The 18,661-nt window shown below is 52.8% G+C and overlaps 1 protein-coding gene across 1 annotated transcript in view; it reads left to right on the plus strand.

The window, feature by feature from the left end:
* Positions 1-18,661, plus strand: part of LOC144952535 (uncharacterized) — an 80,387-nt gene that overhangs the window by 42,966 nt on the left and 18,760 nt on the right. The window contains exon 4 of the mRNA XM_078882984.1: positions 17,633-17,905. Within this exon, the coding sequence (XP_078739110.1) occupies positions 17,633-17,905 (273 nt within the window). The remainder of the gene's footprint in view (positions 1-17,632; positions 17,906-18,661) is intronic.

Below are 18,661 nucleotides of genomic sequence, written 5' to 3' on the forward strand. Positions count from 1 at the left end.
TACCACTACCGCCATTACCACTACCGCCATTACCACTACCGCCGTTACCACTACCGCCATTACCACTACCGCCGTTACCACTACCGCCATTACCACTACCGCCATTACCACTACCACTACCGCCATTACCACTACCACCATTACCACTACCGCCATTACCACTACCACTACCGCCATTACCACTACAGCCATTACCACTACCGCCATTACCACTACCGCCATTATCACTACCGCCATTACCACTACCGCCATTACCACTACCGCCATTACCACTACCGCCATTACCACTACCACCATTACCACTACCACCATTATCACTACCGCCATTACCACTACCGCCATTACCACTACCGCCATTACCACTACCGCCATTACCACTACCACCATTATCACTACCGCCATTACCACTACCACCATTACCACTACCGCCATTACCACTACCACCATTACCACTACCACCATTATCACTACCGCCATTACCACTACCACCATTACCACTACCGCCATTACCACTACCACCATTACCACTACCGCCATTACCACTAACGCCATTACCACTACCGCCATTACCACTACCACCATTACCACTACCACCATTACCACTACCGCCATTACCACTACCACTATTACCACTACCGCCATTACCACTTCCGCCATTACCACTACCACCATTACCACTACCGCCATTACCACTACCACCATTACCACTACCGCCATTACCACTTCCGCCATTACCACTACCGCCATTACCACTACCACCATTACCACTACCGCCATTACCACTACCACCATTACCACTACCGCCATTACCACTACCGCCATTACCACTACCGCCATTACCACTACCACCATTACCACTACCGCCATTACCACTACCGCCATTACCACTACCGCCATTACCACTACCACCATTACCACTACCGCCATTACCACTACCACCATTACCACTACCGCCATTACCACTACCGCCATTACCACTACCGCCATTACCACTACCACCATTACCACTACCGCCATTACCACTACCGCCATTACCACTACCGCCATTACCACTACCGCCATTACCACTACCGCCATTACCACTACCGCCATTACCACTACCGCCATTACCACTACCGCCATTACCACTACCACCACCACCACTACCACCATTACCACTACCGCCGTTACCACTACCACCATTACCACTACCACCATTACCACTACCACCACTACCACTACCGCTGCCACTACCGCCATTACCACTACCACCATTACCACTACCACCATTACCACTACCACCATTACCACTACCGCCGTTACCACTACCGCCATTACCACTACCATCATTACCGCTACCACCATTACCACTACCGCCGTTACCACTACCACCATTACCACTACCACCATTACCACTACCGCCATTACCACTACCACCATTACCACTACTGCCATTACCACTACCGCCATTACCACTACCATCATTACCACTACCGCCATTACCACTTCCGCCATTACCACTACCACCATTACCACTACCACCATTACCACTACCGCCATTACCACTACCACCATTACCACTACCACCATTACCACTACCGCCATTACCACTACCACCATTACCACTACCGCCATTACCACTACCGCCATTACCACTACCACCATTACCACTACCACCATTACCACTACCACCATTACCACTACCACCATTACCACTACCACCATTACCACTACCTCCATTACCACTACCTCCATTACCACTACCACTACCACCATTACCACTACCGCCATTACCGCTACCACCATTACCACTACAGCCATTACCACTACCGCCATTACCACGTCCGCCATTACCACTACCACCATTACCACTACCACCATTACCACTACCGCCATTACCACTACCGCCATTACCACTACCACCATTACCACTACCACCATTACCACTACCGCCATTACCACTTCCGCCATTACCACTACCACCATTACCACTACCACCATTACCACTACCACCACCACTACCGCCATTACCACTTCCGCCATTACCACTACCACCATTACCACTACCGCCATTACCACTACCACCATTACCACTACCACCATTACCACTACCGCCATTACCACTACCGCCGTTACCACTACCACCATTACCACTACCGCCATTACCACTACCACCATTACCACTACCGCCGTTACCACTACCACCATTACCACTACCACCATTACCACTACCGCCGTTACCACTACCACCATTACCACTACCACCATTACCACTACCACCATTACCACTACCGCCGTTACCACTACCACCATTACCACTACCACCATTACCACTACCGCCGTTACCACTACCACCATTACCACTACCGCCGTTACCACTACCACCATTACCACTACCACCATTACCACTACCACCATTACCACTACCGCCATTACCACTACCACCATTACCACTACCACCATTACCACTACCACCATTACCACTACCACCATTACCACTACCGCCGTTACCACTACCACCATTACCACTACCACCATTACCACTACCACCATTACCACTACCACCATTACCACTACCGCCGTTACCACTACCACCATTACCACTACCGCCATTACCACTACCGCCATTACCACTACCGCCATTACCACTACCGCCATTACCACTACCGCCATTACCACTACCGCCATTACCACTACCGCCATTACCACTACCACCATTACCACTACCGCCATTACCACTACCACCATTACCACTACCACCATTACCACTACCGCCATTACCACTACCGCCATTACCACTACCGCCATTACCACTACCGCCATTACCACTACCGCCATTACCACTACCACCATTACCACTACCGCCATTACCACTACCGCCATTACCACTACCGCCATTACCACTACCGCCATTACCACTTCCGCCATTACCACTACCGCCATTACCACTACCGCCATTACCACTACCACCATTACCACTACCACCATTACCACTACCGCCATTACCACTACAGCCATTACCACTACCACCACTACCACTACCGCCATTACCACTACCGCCATTACTACTACCACCATTACCACTACCGCCATTACCACTACCCCCATTACCACTACCACCACTACCACTACCGCCATTACCACTACCGCCATTACTACTACCACCATTACCACTACCTCCATTACCACTACCACCATTACCACTACCGTCATTACCACTACCGCCATTACCACTACCGCCATTACCACTACCGTCATTACCACTACCGCCATTACCACTACCGCCATTACCACTACAGCCATTACCACTACCGCCATTACCACTACAGCCATTACCACTACCGCCATTACCACTACCGTCATTACCACTACCGCCATTACCACTACCGCCATTACCACTACCGCCATTACTACTACCACCATTACCACTACCTCCATTACCACTACCACCATTACCACTACCGCCATTACCACTACCGCCATTACCACTACCGCCATTACCACTACCGCCATTACCACTACCGCCATTACCACTACCGCCATTACCACTACCGCCATTACCACTACCGCCATTACCACTACCGCCATTACCACTACCGCCATTACCACTACCGCCATTACCACTACCGCCATCACCACTACCGCCATTACCACTACCTCCATTACCACTACCGCCATTACCACTACCGCCATTACCACTACCGCCATTACCACTACCGCCATTACCACTACCGCCATTACCACTACCGCCATTACCACTACCGCCATTACCACTACCGCCATTACCACTACCACCATTACCACTACCGCCATTACCACTACCGCCATTACCACTACCGCCATTACCACTACCGCCATTACCACTACCGCCATTACCACTACCTCCATTACCACTACCACCATTACCACTACCGCCATTACCACTACCACCATTACCACTACCGCCATTACCACTACCACCATTACCACTACCGCCATTACCACTACCGCCATTACCACTACCGCCATTACCACTACCGCCATTACCGCTACAGCCATTACCACTACCGCCATTACCACTACCGCCATTACCACTACCGCCATTACCACTACCGCCATTACCACTTCCGCCATTACCACTACCGCCATTACCACTTCCGCCATTACCACTACCGCCATTACCACTACCGCCATTACCACTACCGCCATTACCACTTCCGCCATTACCACTACCGCCATTACCACTACCGCCATTACCACTACCGCCATTACCACTACCGCCATTACCACTACCGCCATTACCACTACCGCCATTACCACTACCACCATTACCACTACAGCCATTACCGCTACCGCCACTACCATTACCGCCATTACCACTACCGCCATTACCACTACAGCCATTACCACTACCGCCGTTACCACTACCGCCATTACCACTACCGCCATTACCACTACCGCCATTACCACTTCCGCCTTTACCACTACCGCCATTACCACTACCGCCATTACCACTACCGCCATTACCACTACCGCCATTACCACTACCGCCATTACCACTACCACCATTACCACTACAGCCATTACCGCTACCGCCACTACCATTACCGCCATTACCACTACCGCCATTACCACTACAGCCATTACCACTACCGCCGTTACCACTACCACCATTGCCACTACCACCACCACTACCACCATTACCACTACCGCCATTACCACTACCGCCATTACCACTACAGCCATTACCGCTACCGCCACTACCATTACCGCCATTACCACTACCGCCATTACCACTACCACCATTACCACTACAGCCATTACCGCTACCGCCACTACCATTACCGCCATTACCACTACCGCCATTACCACTACAGCCATTACCACTACCGCCGTTACCACTACCACCATTGCCACTACCACCACCACTACCACCATTACCACTACCGCCATTACCACTTCCGCCATTACCACTTCCGCCATTACCACTTCCGCCATTACCACTTCCGCCACTACCACTACCGCCATTACCACTACCGCCATTACCACTTCCGCCATTACCACTTCCGCCATTACCACTACCGCCATTACCACTACCGCCATTACCACTACAGCCATTACCACTTCCGCCATTACCACTTCCGCCATTACCACTTCCGCCATTACCACTACCGCCATTACCACTACCGCCATTACCACTACCGCCATTACCACTTCCGCCATTACCACTTCTGCCATTACCACTACCGCCATTACCACTACCGCCATTACCACTACAGCCATTACCACTACCGCCATTACCACTACCACCATTACCACTACCGCCATTACCACTACCGCCATTACCACTACCGCCATTACCACTACCGCCATTACCACTACCGCCATTACCACTACCGCCATTACCACTACCGCCATTACCACTACCGCCATTACCACTACCTCCATTACCACTACCACCATTACCACTACCGCCATTACCACTACCGCCATTACCACTACCGCCATTACCACGTCCGCCATTACCACTACCACCATTACCACTACCACCATTACCACTACCGCCATTACCACTACCGCCATTACCACTACCACCATTACCACTACCACCATTACCACTACCGCCATTACCACTTCCGCCATTACCACTACCACCATTACCACTACCACCATTACCACTACCACCACCACTACCGCCATTACCACTTCCGCCATTACCACTACCACCATTACCACTACCGCCATTACCACTACCACCATTACCACTACCACCATTACCACTACCGCCATTACCACTACCGCCGTTACCACTACCACCATTACCACTACCGCCATTACCACTACCACCATTACCACTACCGCCGTTACCACTACCACCATTACCACTACCACCATTACCACTACCGCCGTTACCACTACCACCATTACCACTACCACCATTACCACTACCACCATTACCACTACCGCCGTTACCACTACCACCATTACCACTACCACCATTACCACTACCGCCGTTACCACTACCACCATTACCACTACCGCCGTTACCACTACCACCATTACCACTACCACCATTACCACTACCACCATTACCACTACCGCCATTACCACTACCACCATTACCACTACCACCATTACCACTACCACCATTACCACTACCACCATTACCACTACCGCCGTTACCACTACCACCATTACCACTACCACCATTACCACTACCACCATTACCACTACCACCATTACCACTACCGCCGTTACCACTACCACCATTACCACTACCGCCATTACCACTACCGCCATTACCACTACCGCCATTACCACTACCGCCATTACCACTACCGCCATTACCACTACCGCCATTACCACTACCGCCATTACCACTACCACCATTACCACTACCGCCATTACCACTACCACCATTACCACTACCACCATTACCACTACCGCCATTACCACTACCGCCATTACCACTACCGCCATTACCACTACCGCCATTACCACTACCGCCATTACCACTACCACCATTACCACTACCGCCATTACCACTACCGCCATTACCACTACCGCCATTACCACTACCGCCATTACCACTTCCGCCATTACCACTACCGCCATTACCACTACCGCCATTACCACTACCACCATTACCACTACCACCATTACCACTACCGCCATTACCACTACAGCCATTACCACTACCACCACTACCACTACCGCCATTACCACTACCGCCATTACTACTACCACCATTACCACTACCGCCATTACCACTACCCCCATTACCACTACCACCACTACCACTACCGCCATTACCACTACCGCCATTACTACTACCACCATTACCACTACCTCCATTACCACTACCACCATTACCACTACCGTCATTACCACTACCGCCATTACCACTACCGCCATTACCACTACCGTCATTACCACTACCGCCATTACCACTACCGCCATTACCACTACAGCCATTACCACTACCGCCATTACCACTACAGCCATTACCACTACCGCCATTACCACTACCGTCATTACCACTACCGCCATTACCACTACCGCCATTACCACTACCGCCATTACTACTACCACCATTACCACTACCTCCATTACCACTACCGCCATTACCACTACCGCCATTACCACTACCGCCATTACCACTACCGCCATTACCACTACAGCCATTACCGCTACCCGCCACTACCATTACCGCCATTACCACTACCGCCATTACCACTACCACCATTACCACTACAGCCATTACCGCTACCGCCACTACCATTACCGCCATTACCACTACCGCCATTACCACTACAGCCATTACCACTACCGCCGTTACCACTACCACCATTGCCACTACCACCACCACTACCACCATTACCACTACCGCCATTACCACTTCCGCCATTACCACTTCCGCCATTACCACTTCCGCCATTACCACTTCCGCCACTACCACTACCGCCATTACCACTACCGCCATTACCACTTCCGCCATTACCACTTCCGCCATTACCACTACCGCCATTACCACTACCGCCATTACCACTACAGCCATTACCACTTCCGCCATTACCACTTCCGCCATTACCACTTCCGCCATTACCACTACCGCCATTACCACTACCGCCATTACCACTACCGCCATTACCACTTCCGCCATTACCACTTCTGCCATTACCACTACCGCCATTACCACTACCGCCATTACCACTACAGCCATTACCACTACCGCCATTACCACTACCACCATTACCACTACCGCCATTACCACTACCGCCATTACCACTACCGCCATTACCACTACCGCCATTACCACTACCGCCATTACCACTACCGCCATTACCACTACCGCCATTACCACTACCGCCATTACCACTACCTCCATTACCACTACCACCATTACCACTACCGCCATTACCACTACCGCCATTACCACTACCGCCATTACCACGTCCGCCATTACCACTACCACCATTACCACTACCACCATTACCACTACCGCCATTACCACTACCGCCATTACCACTACCACCATTACCACTACCACCATTACCACTACCGCCATTACCACTTCCGCCATTACCACTACCACCATTACCACTACCACCATTACCACTACCACCACCACTACCGCCATTACCACTTCCGCCATTACCACTACCACCATTACCACTACCGCCATTACCACTACCACCATTACCACTACCACCATTACCACTACCGCCATTACCACTACCGCCGTTACCACTACCACCATTACCACTACCGCCATTACCACTACCACCATTACCACTACCGCCGTTACCACTACCACCATTACCACTACCACCATTACCACTACCGCCGTTACCACTACCACCATTACCACTACCACCATTACCACTACCACCATTACCACTACCGCCGTTACCACTACCACCATTACCACTACCACCATTACCACTACCGCCGTTACCACTACCACCATTACCACTACCGCCGTTACCACTACCACCATTACCACTACCACCATTACCACTACCACCATTACCACTACCGCCATTACCACTACCACCATTACCACTACCACCATTACCACTACCACCATTACCACTACCACCATTACCACTACCGCCGTTACCACTACCACCATTACCACTACCACCATTACCACTACCACCATTACCACTACCACCATTACCACTACCGCCGTTACCACTACCACCATTACCACTACCGCCATTACCACTACCGCCATTACCACTACCGCCATTACCACTACCGCCATTACCACTACCGCCATTACCACTACCGCCATTACCACTACCGCCATTACCACTACCACCATTACCACTACCGCCATTACCACTACCACCATTACCACTACCACCATTACCACTACCGCCATTACCACTACCGCCATTACCACTACCGCCATTACCACTACCGCCATTACCACTACCGCCATTACCACTACCACCATTACCACTACCGCCATTACCACTACCGCCATTACCACTACCGCCATTACCACTACCGCCATTACCACTTCCGCCATTACCACTACCGCCATTACCACTACCGCCATTACCACTACCACCATTACCACTACCACCATTACCACTACCGCCATTACCACTACAGCCATTACCACTACCACCACTACCACTACCGCCATTACCACTACCGCCATTACTACTACCACCATTACCACTACCGCCATTACCACTACCCCCATTACCACTACCACCACTACCACTACCGCCATTACCACTACCGCCATTACTACTACCACCATTACCACTACCTCCATTACCACTACCACCATTACCACTACCGTCATTACCACTACCGCCATTACCACTACCGCCATTACCACTACCGTCATTACCACTACCGCCATTACCACTACCGCCATTACCACTACAGCCATTACCACTACCGCCATTACCACTACAGCCATTACCACTACCGCCATTACCACTACCGTCATTACCACTACCGCCATTACCACTACCGCCATTACCACTACCGCCATTACTACTACCACCATTACCACTACCTCCATTACCACTACCACCATTACCACTACCGCCATTACCACTACCGCCATTACCACTACCGCCATTACCACTACCGCCATTACCACTACCGCCATTACCACTACCGCCATTACCACTACCGCCATTACCACTACCGCCATTACCACTACCGCCATTACCACTACCGCCATTACCACTACCGCCATTACCACTACCGCCATCACCACTACCGCCATTACCACTACCTCCATTACCACTACCGCCATTACCACTACCGCCATTACCACTACCGCCATTACCACTACCGCCATTACCACTACCGCCATTACCACTACCGCCATTACCACTACCGCCATTACCACTACCGCCATTACCACTACCACCATTACCACTACCGCCATTACCACTACCGCCATTACCACTACCGCCATTACCACTACCGCCATTACCACTACCGCCATTACCACTACCTCCATTACCACTACCACCATTACCACTACCGCCATTACCACTACCACCATTACCACTACCGCCATTACCACTACCACCATTACCACTACCGCCATTACCACTACCGCCATTACCACTACCGCCATTACCACTACCGCCATTACCGCTACAGCCATTACCACTACCGCCATTACCACTACCGCCATTACCACTACCGCCATTACCACTACCGCCATTACCACTTCCGCCATTACCACTACCGCCATTACCACTTCCGCCATTACCACTACCGCCATTACCACTACCGCCATTACCACTACCGCCATTACCACTTCCGCCATTACCACTACCGCCATTACCACTACCGCCATTACCACTACCGCCATTACCACTACCGCCATTACCACTACCGCCATTACCACTACCGCCATTACCACTACCACCATTACCACTACAGCCATTACCGCTACCCGCCACTACCATTACCGCCATTACCACTACCGCCATTACCACTACAGCCATTACCACTACCGCCGTTACCACTACCGCCATTACCACTACCGCCATTACCACTACCGCCATTACCACTTCCGCCTTTACCACTACCGCCATTACCACTACCGCCATTACCACTACCGCCATTACCACTACCGCCATTACCACTACCGCCATTACCACTACCACCATTACCACTACAGCCATTACCGCTACCCGCCACTACCATTACCGCCATTACCACTACCGCCATTACCACTACAGCCATTACCACTACCGCCGTTACCACTACCACCATTGCCACTACCACCACCACTACCACCATTACCACTACCGCCATTACCACTACCGCCATTACCACTACAGCCATTACCGCTACCGCCACTACCATTACCGCCATTACCACTACCGCCATTACCACTACCACCATTACCACTACAGCCATTACCGCTACCGCCACTACCATTACCGCCATTACCACTACCGCCATTACCACTACAGCCATTACCACTACCGCCGTTACCACTACCACCATTGCCACTACCACCACCACTACCACCATTACCACTACCGCCATTACCACTTCCGCCATTACCACTTCCGCCATTACCACTTCCGCCATTACCACTTCCGCCACTACCACTACCGCCATTACCACTACCGCCATTACCACTTCCGCCATTACCACTTCCGCCATTACCACTACCGCCATTACCACTACCGCCATTACCACTACAGCCATTACCACTTCCGCCATTACCACTTCCGCCATTACCACTTCCGCCATTACCACTACCGCCATTACCACTACCGCCATTACCACTACCGCCATTACCACTTCCGCCATTACCACTTCTGCCATTACCACTACCGCCATTACCACTACCGCCATTACCACTACAGCCATTACCACTACCGCCATTACCACTACCACCATTACCACTACCGCCATTACCACTACCGCCATTACCACTACCGCCATTACCACTACCGCCATTACCACTACCGCCATTACCACTACCGCCATTACCACTACCGCCATTACCACTACCGCCATTACCACTACCTCCATTACCACTACCACCATTACCACTACCGCCATTACCACTACCGCCATTACCACTACCGCCATTACCACTACCGCCATTACCACTACCGCCATTACCACTACCGCCATTACCACTACCGCCATTACCACTACCGCCATTACCACTACCGCCATTACCACTACCGCCATTACCACTACCACCATTACCACTACAGCCATTACCGCTACCGCCACTACCATTACCGCCATTACCACTACCGCCATTACCACTACCGCCATTACCACTACAGCCATTACCACTACCGCCGTTGCCACTACCGCCATTACCACTACCGCCATTACCACTACAGCCATTACCACTACCGCCATTACCACTACCGCCATTACCACTACAGCCATTACCACTACCGCCATTACCACTTCCGCCATTACCACTACCGCCATTACCACTTCCGCCATTACCACTACCGCCATTACCACTACCGCCATTACCACTAGCGCCATTACCACTACCGCCATTACCACTACCGCCATTACCACTACCGCCATTACCACTACCGCCATTACCAATACCGCCATTACCACTACCGCCATTACCACTACAGCCATTACCACTACCGCCATTACCACTACCGCCATTACCACTACCGCCATTACCACTACCGCCGTTACCACTACCGCCATTACCACTACCGCCGTTACCACTACCGCCATTACCACTACCACCATTACCACTACCCCCATTACCACTACCTCCATTACCACTACCACCAATGCCACTACCACCACCACTACCACCATTACCACTACCGCCATTACCACTACCACCACCACCACTACCGCCATTACCACTACCACCACCACTACCACCATTACCACTACCACCACCACTACCACCATTACCACTACCACCATTACCACTACCACCATTGCCACTACCACCATTACCACTACCGCCATTACCACTACCACCACCACTACCACCATTACCACTACCACCATTACCACTACCACCATTACCACTACCACCATTGCCACTACCACCATTACCACCACCACCACTACCACCATTGCCACTACCACCACCACTACCACCATTACCACTACCGCCATTACCACTACCGCCATTACCACTTCCGCCATTACCACTTCCGCCATTACCACTTCCGCCATTACCACTACCGCCATTACCACTACCGCCATTACCACTACAGCCATTACCACTACCGCCATTACCACTACCACCATTACCACTACCGCCATTACCACTACAGCCATTACCACTACCGCCATTACCACTACTACCATTACCACTACCGCCATTACCACTACCGCCATTACCACTACAGCCATTACCACTACCGCCATTACCACTACCTCCATTACCACTACCGCCATTACCACTACCGCCATTACCACTTCCGCCATTACCACTACCGCCATTACCACTACCGCCATTACCACTACCGCCATTACCACTACCGCCATTACCACTACCGCCATTACCACTTCCGCCATTACCACTACCGCCATTACCACTACCGCCATTACCACTACCGCCATTACCACTACCGCCATTACCACTACCGCCATTACCACTACCGCCATTACCACTACCGCCATTACCACTACCACCATTACCACTACAGCCATTACCGCTACCGCCACTACCATTACCGCCATTACCACTACCGCCATTACCACTACAGCCATTACCACTACCGCCGTTGCCACTACCGCCATTACCACTACCGCCATTACCACTACAGCCATTACCACTACCGCCATTACCACTACCGCCATTACCACTACAGCCATTACCACTACCGCCATTACCACTTCCGCCATTACCACTACCGCCATTACCACTTCCGCCATTACCACTACCGCCATTACCACTACCGCCATTACCACTACCGCCATTACCACTACCGCCGTTACCACTACCGCCGTTACCACTACCGCCATTACCACTACCACCATTACCACTACCCCCATTACCACTACCCCCATTACCACTACCACCATTACCACTACCACCAATGCCACTACCACCACCACTACCACCATTACCACTACCGCCATTACCACTACCACCATTACCACTACCCCCATTACCACTACCCCCATTACCACTACCTCCATTACCACTACCGCTACCACTACTGCCATTACCACTACCGCCATTACCACTTCCGCCACTACCGCTACCACTACCGCCACTACCGCCATTACCACTACCGCCATTACCACTACCGCCATTACCACTACAGCCATTACCACTACCGCCATTACCACTACCGCCATTACCACTTCCGCCACTACCGCTACCACTACCGCCACTACCGCCATTACCACTACCGCCATTACCACTACCGCCATTACCACTACCGCCATTACCACTACCGCCATTACCACTTCCGCCATTACCGCTACCACTACCGCCATTACCACTACCGCCATTACCACTACCGCCATTACCACTACAGCCATTACCACTACCGCCATTACCACTACCGCCATTACCACTTCCGCCACTACCGCTACCACTACCGCCACTACCGCCATTACCACTACCGCCATTACCACTACCGCCATTACCACTTCCGCCATTACCGCTACCACTACCGCCATTACCACTACCGCCATTACCACTACCACCATTACCACTACCGCCATTACCACTACCGCCATTACCACTACCGCCATTACCACTACCGCTGCTACTACCGCCATTACCACTACCACCATTACCACTACCACCATTACCAATACCGCCACTACCACTACCGCCATTACCACTACCACCACTACCACTACCGCCATTACCACTACCGCCATTACCACTACCGCTACCACTATTACCACTACCGCCATTACCACTACCGCCATTACCACTACCACCATTACCACTACCGCTGCCACTACCGCCATTACCACTACCGCCATTACCACTACCACCATTACCACTACCGCTGCTACTACCGCCATTACCACTACCGCCATTATTACTACCTCCATTACCACTACCTCCATTACCACTACCGCTGCCACTACCGCCATTACCACTACCACCATTACCACTACCACCACTACCACTACCGCCATTACCACTACCGCTATTACCACTACCACCATTACCACTACCGCCATTACCACTACCGCCATTACCACTACCACCATTACCACTACCACCATTACCACTACCGCCATTACCACTACCGCCATTACCACTACCGCCATTACCACTACCACTATTACCACTACCGCCATTACCACTACCGCCATTACCACTACCACCATTACCACTACCGCCATTACCACTACCGCCATTACCACTACCGCCATTACCACTACCGCCATTACCACTGCCGCCATTACCACTACCGCCATTACAACTACCGCCATTACCACTACCGCCATTACCACTACCGCTACCACTACTGCCATTACCACTACCGCCATTACCACTACAGCCATTACCACTTCCGCCACTACCGCTACCACTACCGCCACTACCGCCATTACCACTACCGCCATTACCACTACAGCCATTACCACTACCGCCATTACCACTACCGCCATTACCACTACAGCCATTACCACTACCGCCATTACCACTACCGCCATTACCACTTCCGCCACTACCGCTACCACTACCGCCACTACCGCCATTACCACTACCGCCATTACCACTACCGCCATTACCACTACCGCCATTACCACTACCGCCATTACCACTTCCTCCATTACCGCTACCACTACCGCCATTACCACTACCGCCATTACCACTACCACCATTACCACTACCGCCATTACCACTACCACCATTACCACTACCGCCATTACCACTACCACCATTACCACTACCACCATTACCACTACCACCATTACCACTACCACCGTTACCACTACCACCATTACCACTACCACCATTACCACTACCACCATTACCACTACCGCCATTACCACTACCACCATTACCACTACCGCCATTACCACTACCACCGTTACCACTACCACCATTACCACTACCGCCATTACCACTACCGCCATTACCACTACCACCATTACCACTACCGCCATTACCACTACCGCCATTACCACTACCGCCATTACCACTACCGCCATTACCACTACCGCCATTATCACTACCGCCATTACCACTACCGCCATTACCACTACCGCCATTACCACTACCGCCACTACCACTACGACCATTACCACTACCGCCATTACCACTACCGCCATTACCAATACCGCTACCACTACAGCCATTACCACTAACGCCATTACCACTAACGCCATTACCACTACCGCCATTACCACTACCCGCCATTACCACTACCGCCATTATCACTACCGCCATTACCAATACCGCTACCACTACAGCCATTACCACTAACGCCATTACCACTACCGCCATTACCACTACCGCCATTACCACTACCGCCATTACCACTACCGCCATTACCACTACCGCCATTACCACTACCGCCATTACCACTACCACCATTACCACTACCGCCATTACCACTACCACCATTACCACTACCACCATTACCACTACCGCCATTACCACTACCGCCACTACCACTACCACTACCGCCATTACCACTACCGCCATTACCACTACCGCCATTACCACTACCGCCATTACCACTACCGCTACCACTACTGCCATTACCACTACCGCTACCACTACCGCCATTACCGCTTCCGCCATTACCGCTACCGCCATTTCCACTACCGCCATTACCACTACAGCCATTACCACTACCGCCATTACCACTACCGCCATTACCACTTCCGCCATTACCACTACCACCATTACCACTACCACTACCGCCATTACCACTACCGCCATTAGCACTACCACCATTACCACTACCGCCATTACCACTACCGCCACTACCACTACCGCCATTACCACTACCACCATTACCACTACCGCTACCGCCATTACCACTACCGCCATTACCACTACCGCCATTACCACTACCGCCACTACCACTACCACTACCGCCATTACCACTACCGCCATTACCACTACCGCCATTACCACTACCACCATTACCACTACCGCCATTACCACTACCACCATTACCACTACCACCATTACCACTACCACTACCGCCATTACCACTACCGCCATTACCACTACCACCATTACCACTACCGCCATTACCAATACCGCTACCACTACAGCCATTACCACTACCACCATTACCACTACCACCATTACCACTACCGCCATTACCAATACCGCTACCACTACCGCCATTACCACTACCGCCATTACCACTACCACCATTACCACCACCGCCATTACCAATACCGCTACCACTACAGCCATTACCACTACCGCCATTACCACTACCACTACCGCCATTACCACTACCACCATTACCACTACCGCCACTACCACTACCACTACCGCCATTACCACTACCGCCATTACCACTACCGCCATTACCAATACCGCCATTACCACTACCGCCATTACCACTACCGCTACCACTACCGCCATTACCACTTCCGCCATTACCGCTACCGCCATTACCACTACCGCCATTACCACTACCACCATTACCACTACCACCATTACCACTACCACCATTACCACTACCACCATTACCACTACCGCCATTACCACTACCACCATTACCACTACCACCATTACCACTACCGCCATTACCACTACCACCACCACTACCACCATTACCGCTACCACCATTACCACTACCGCATCAACACGGCCACAACAGCAAGGTGAGGTCGCCGCTCCCTCTTGCTGTTGGAGACTTTCCCGTGGCGCCGCCTTTACCTTCTCCCGCCCACGTGCCCCCCCCCCCCCGTGTGCCCCCCGCTTGCTCCACGTGTGCGTCCCACGTGTGTCCCACGTGTGTCCCACGTGTGTCCCACGTGTGTCCCACGTGTGCCCCCCGTGCCCCCCCTCACGTGTGCCCCACGTGCCCCCCCCCACGTGTGCCCCACGTGCCCCCCCCCCCACGTGTGTCCCCCACGTGTCCCCCACGTGTCCCCCACGTGTGTCCCCCACGTGTGTGTCCCACGTGTGTGTCCCACGTGTGTCCCCCACGTGTGCCCCACGTGTGCCCCACGTGCCCCCCCCCCCCACGTGTGCCCCCGCCGGCAGGTCTACGTGACTTCGGACAGCCGCTTCAGCACGCTGGCCGAGCTGGTGCACCACCACTCGAGCGTGGCGGACGGCCTGATCACGACGCTGCACTACCCGGCGCCCAAGCTGACCAAGCCGACGGTGTACGGCGTGTCGCCCATCTACGACAAGTGGGAGATGGAGCGCACCGACATCACCATGAAGCACAAGCTGGGCGGCGGGCAGTATGGGGAGGTGTACGAGGGGGTGTGGCGCAAGTACAGCCTCACCGTCGCCGTGAAGACGCTCAAGGTGCGGCGGGGGTGGGGTGTGTGGGGCGCGCACCGCTCACTCGCTCAACCATACACTGGACCGCTCGCTCGCTCGCTCGACCACTCGACCACCCGCACGCTCGCTCACTCAACCGTACACTCGACCACACGCTCGCCCGCACGCTCACTCGCTCGCTCACTCAACCGTACACTCCACCACACGCTCGCCCGTACACTCACTCGCTCACTCAACCGTACACTTGACCCCTCGCTCGCCCGTACACTCACTCGCTCACTCAACCGTACACTCGACCCCTCGCTCGCCCGTACACTCACTCGCTCACTCAACCGTACACTTGACCCCTCGCTCGCCCGTACACTCACTCGCTCACTCAACCATACACTCGACCCCTCGCTCGCCCGTACACTCACTCGCTCACTCACTCAACCATACACTCGACCACACGCTCGCCCGTACACTCACTCACGTGCCCGCTCGCTCACTCAACCGTGCACTCGATCACCCACTCACCCTCCCGCCTGCTCACTCACTCACCTGTGCACTCACGCAACCCTACACTCGACGCTCCATCGCCCACCCGCTCACACACCTGCTCACTCAACCGTACACTCGACCACCTCACCCACTCACTCACTCAACCGGACACTCACATACACGCTCACCCACAGGCTCACCCACTCAACCAGACACTCACCTACACGCTCACCCACAGGCTCACTCACTCAACCAGACACTCACCCACGTTCACCCGCACGCTCACTCACTCGGTGCGTG

The sequence above is a fragment of the Lampetra fluviatilis genome, chromosome 68 (assembly GCF_964198595.1).
Source record: "Lampetra fluviatilis chromosome 68, kcLamFluv1.1, whole genome shotgun sequence".
Taxonomy (NCBI): Eukaryota; Metazoa; Chordata; class Hyperoartia; order Petromyzontiformes; family Petromyzontidae; genus Lampetra; species Lampetra fluviatilis.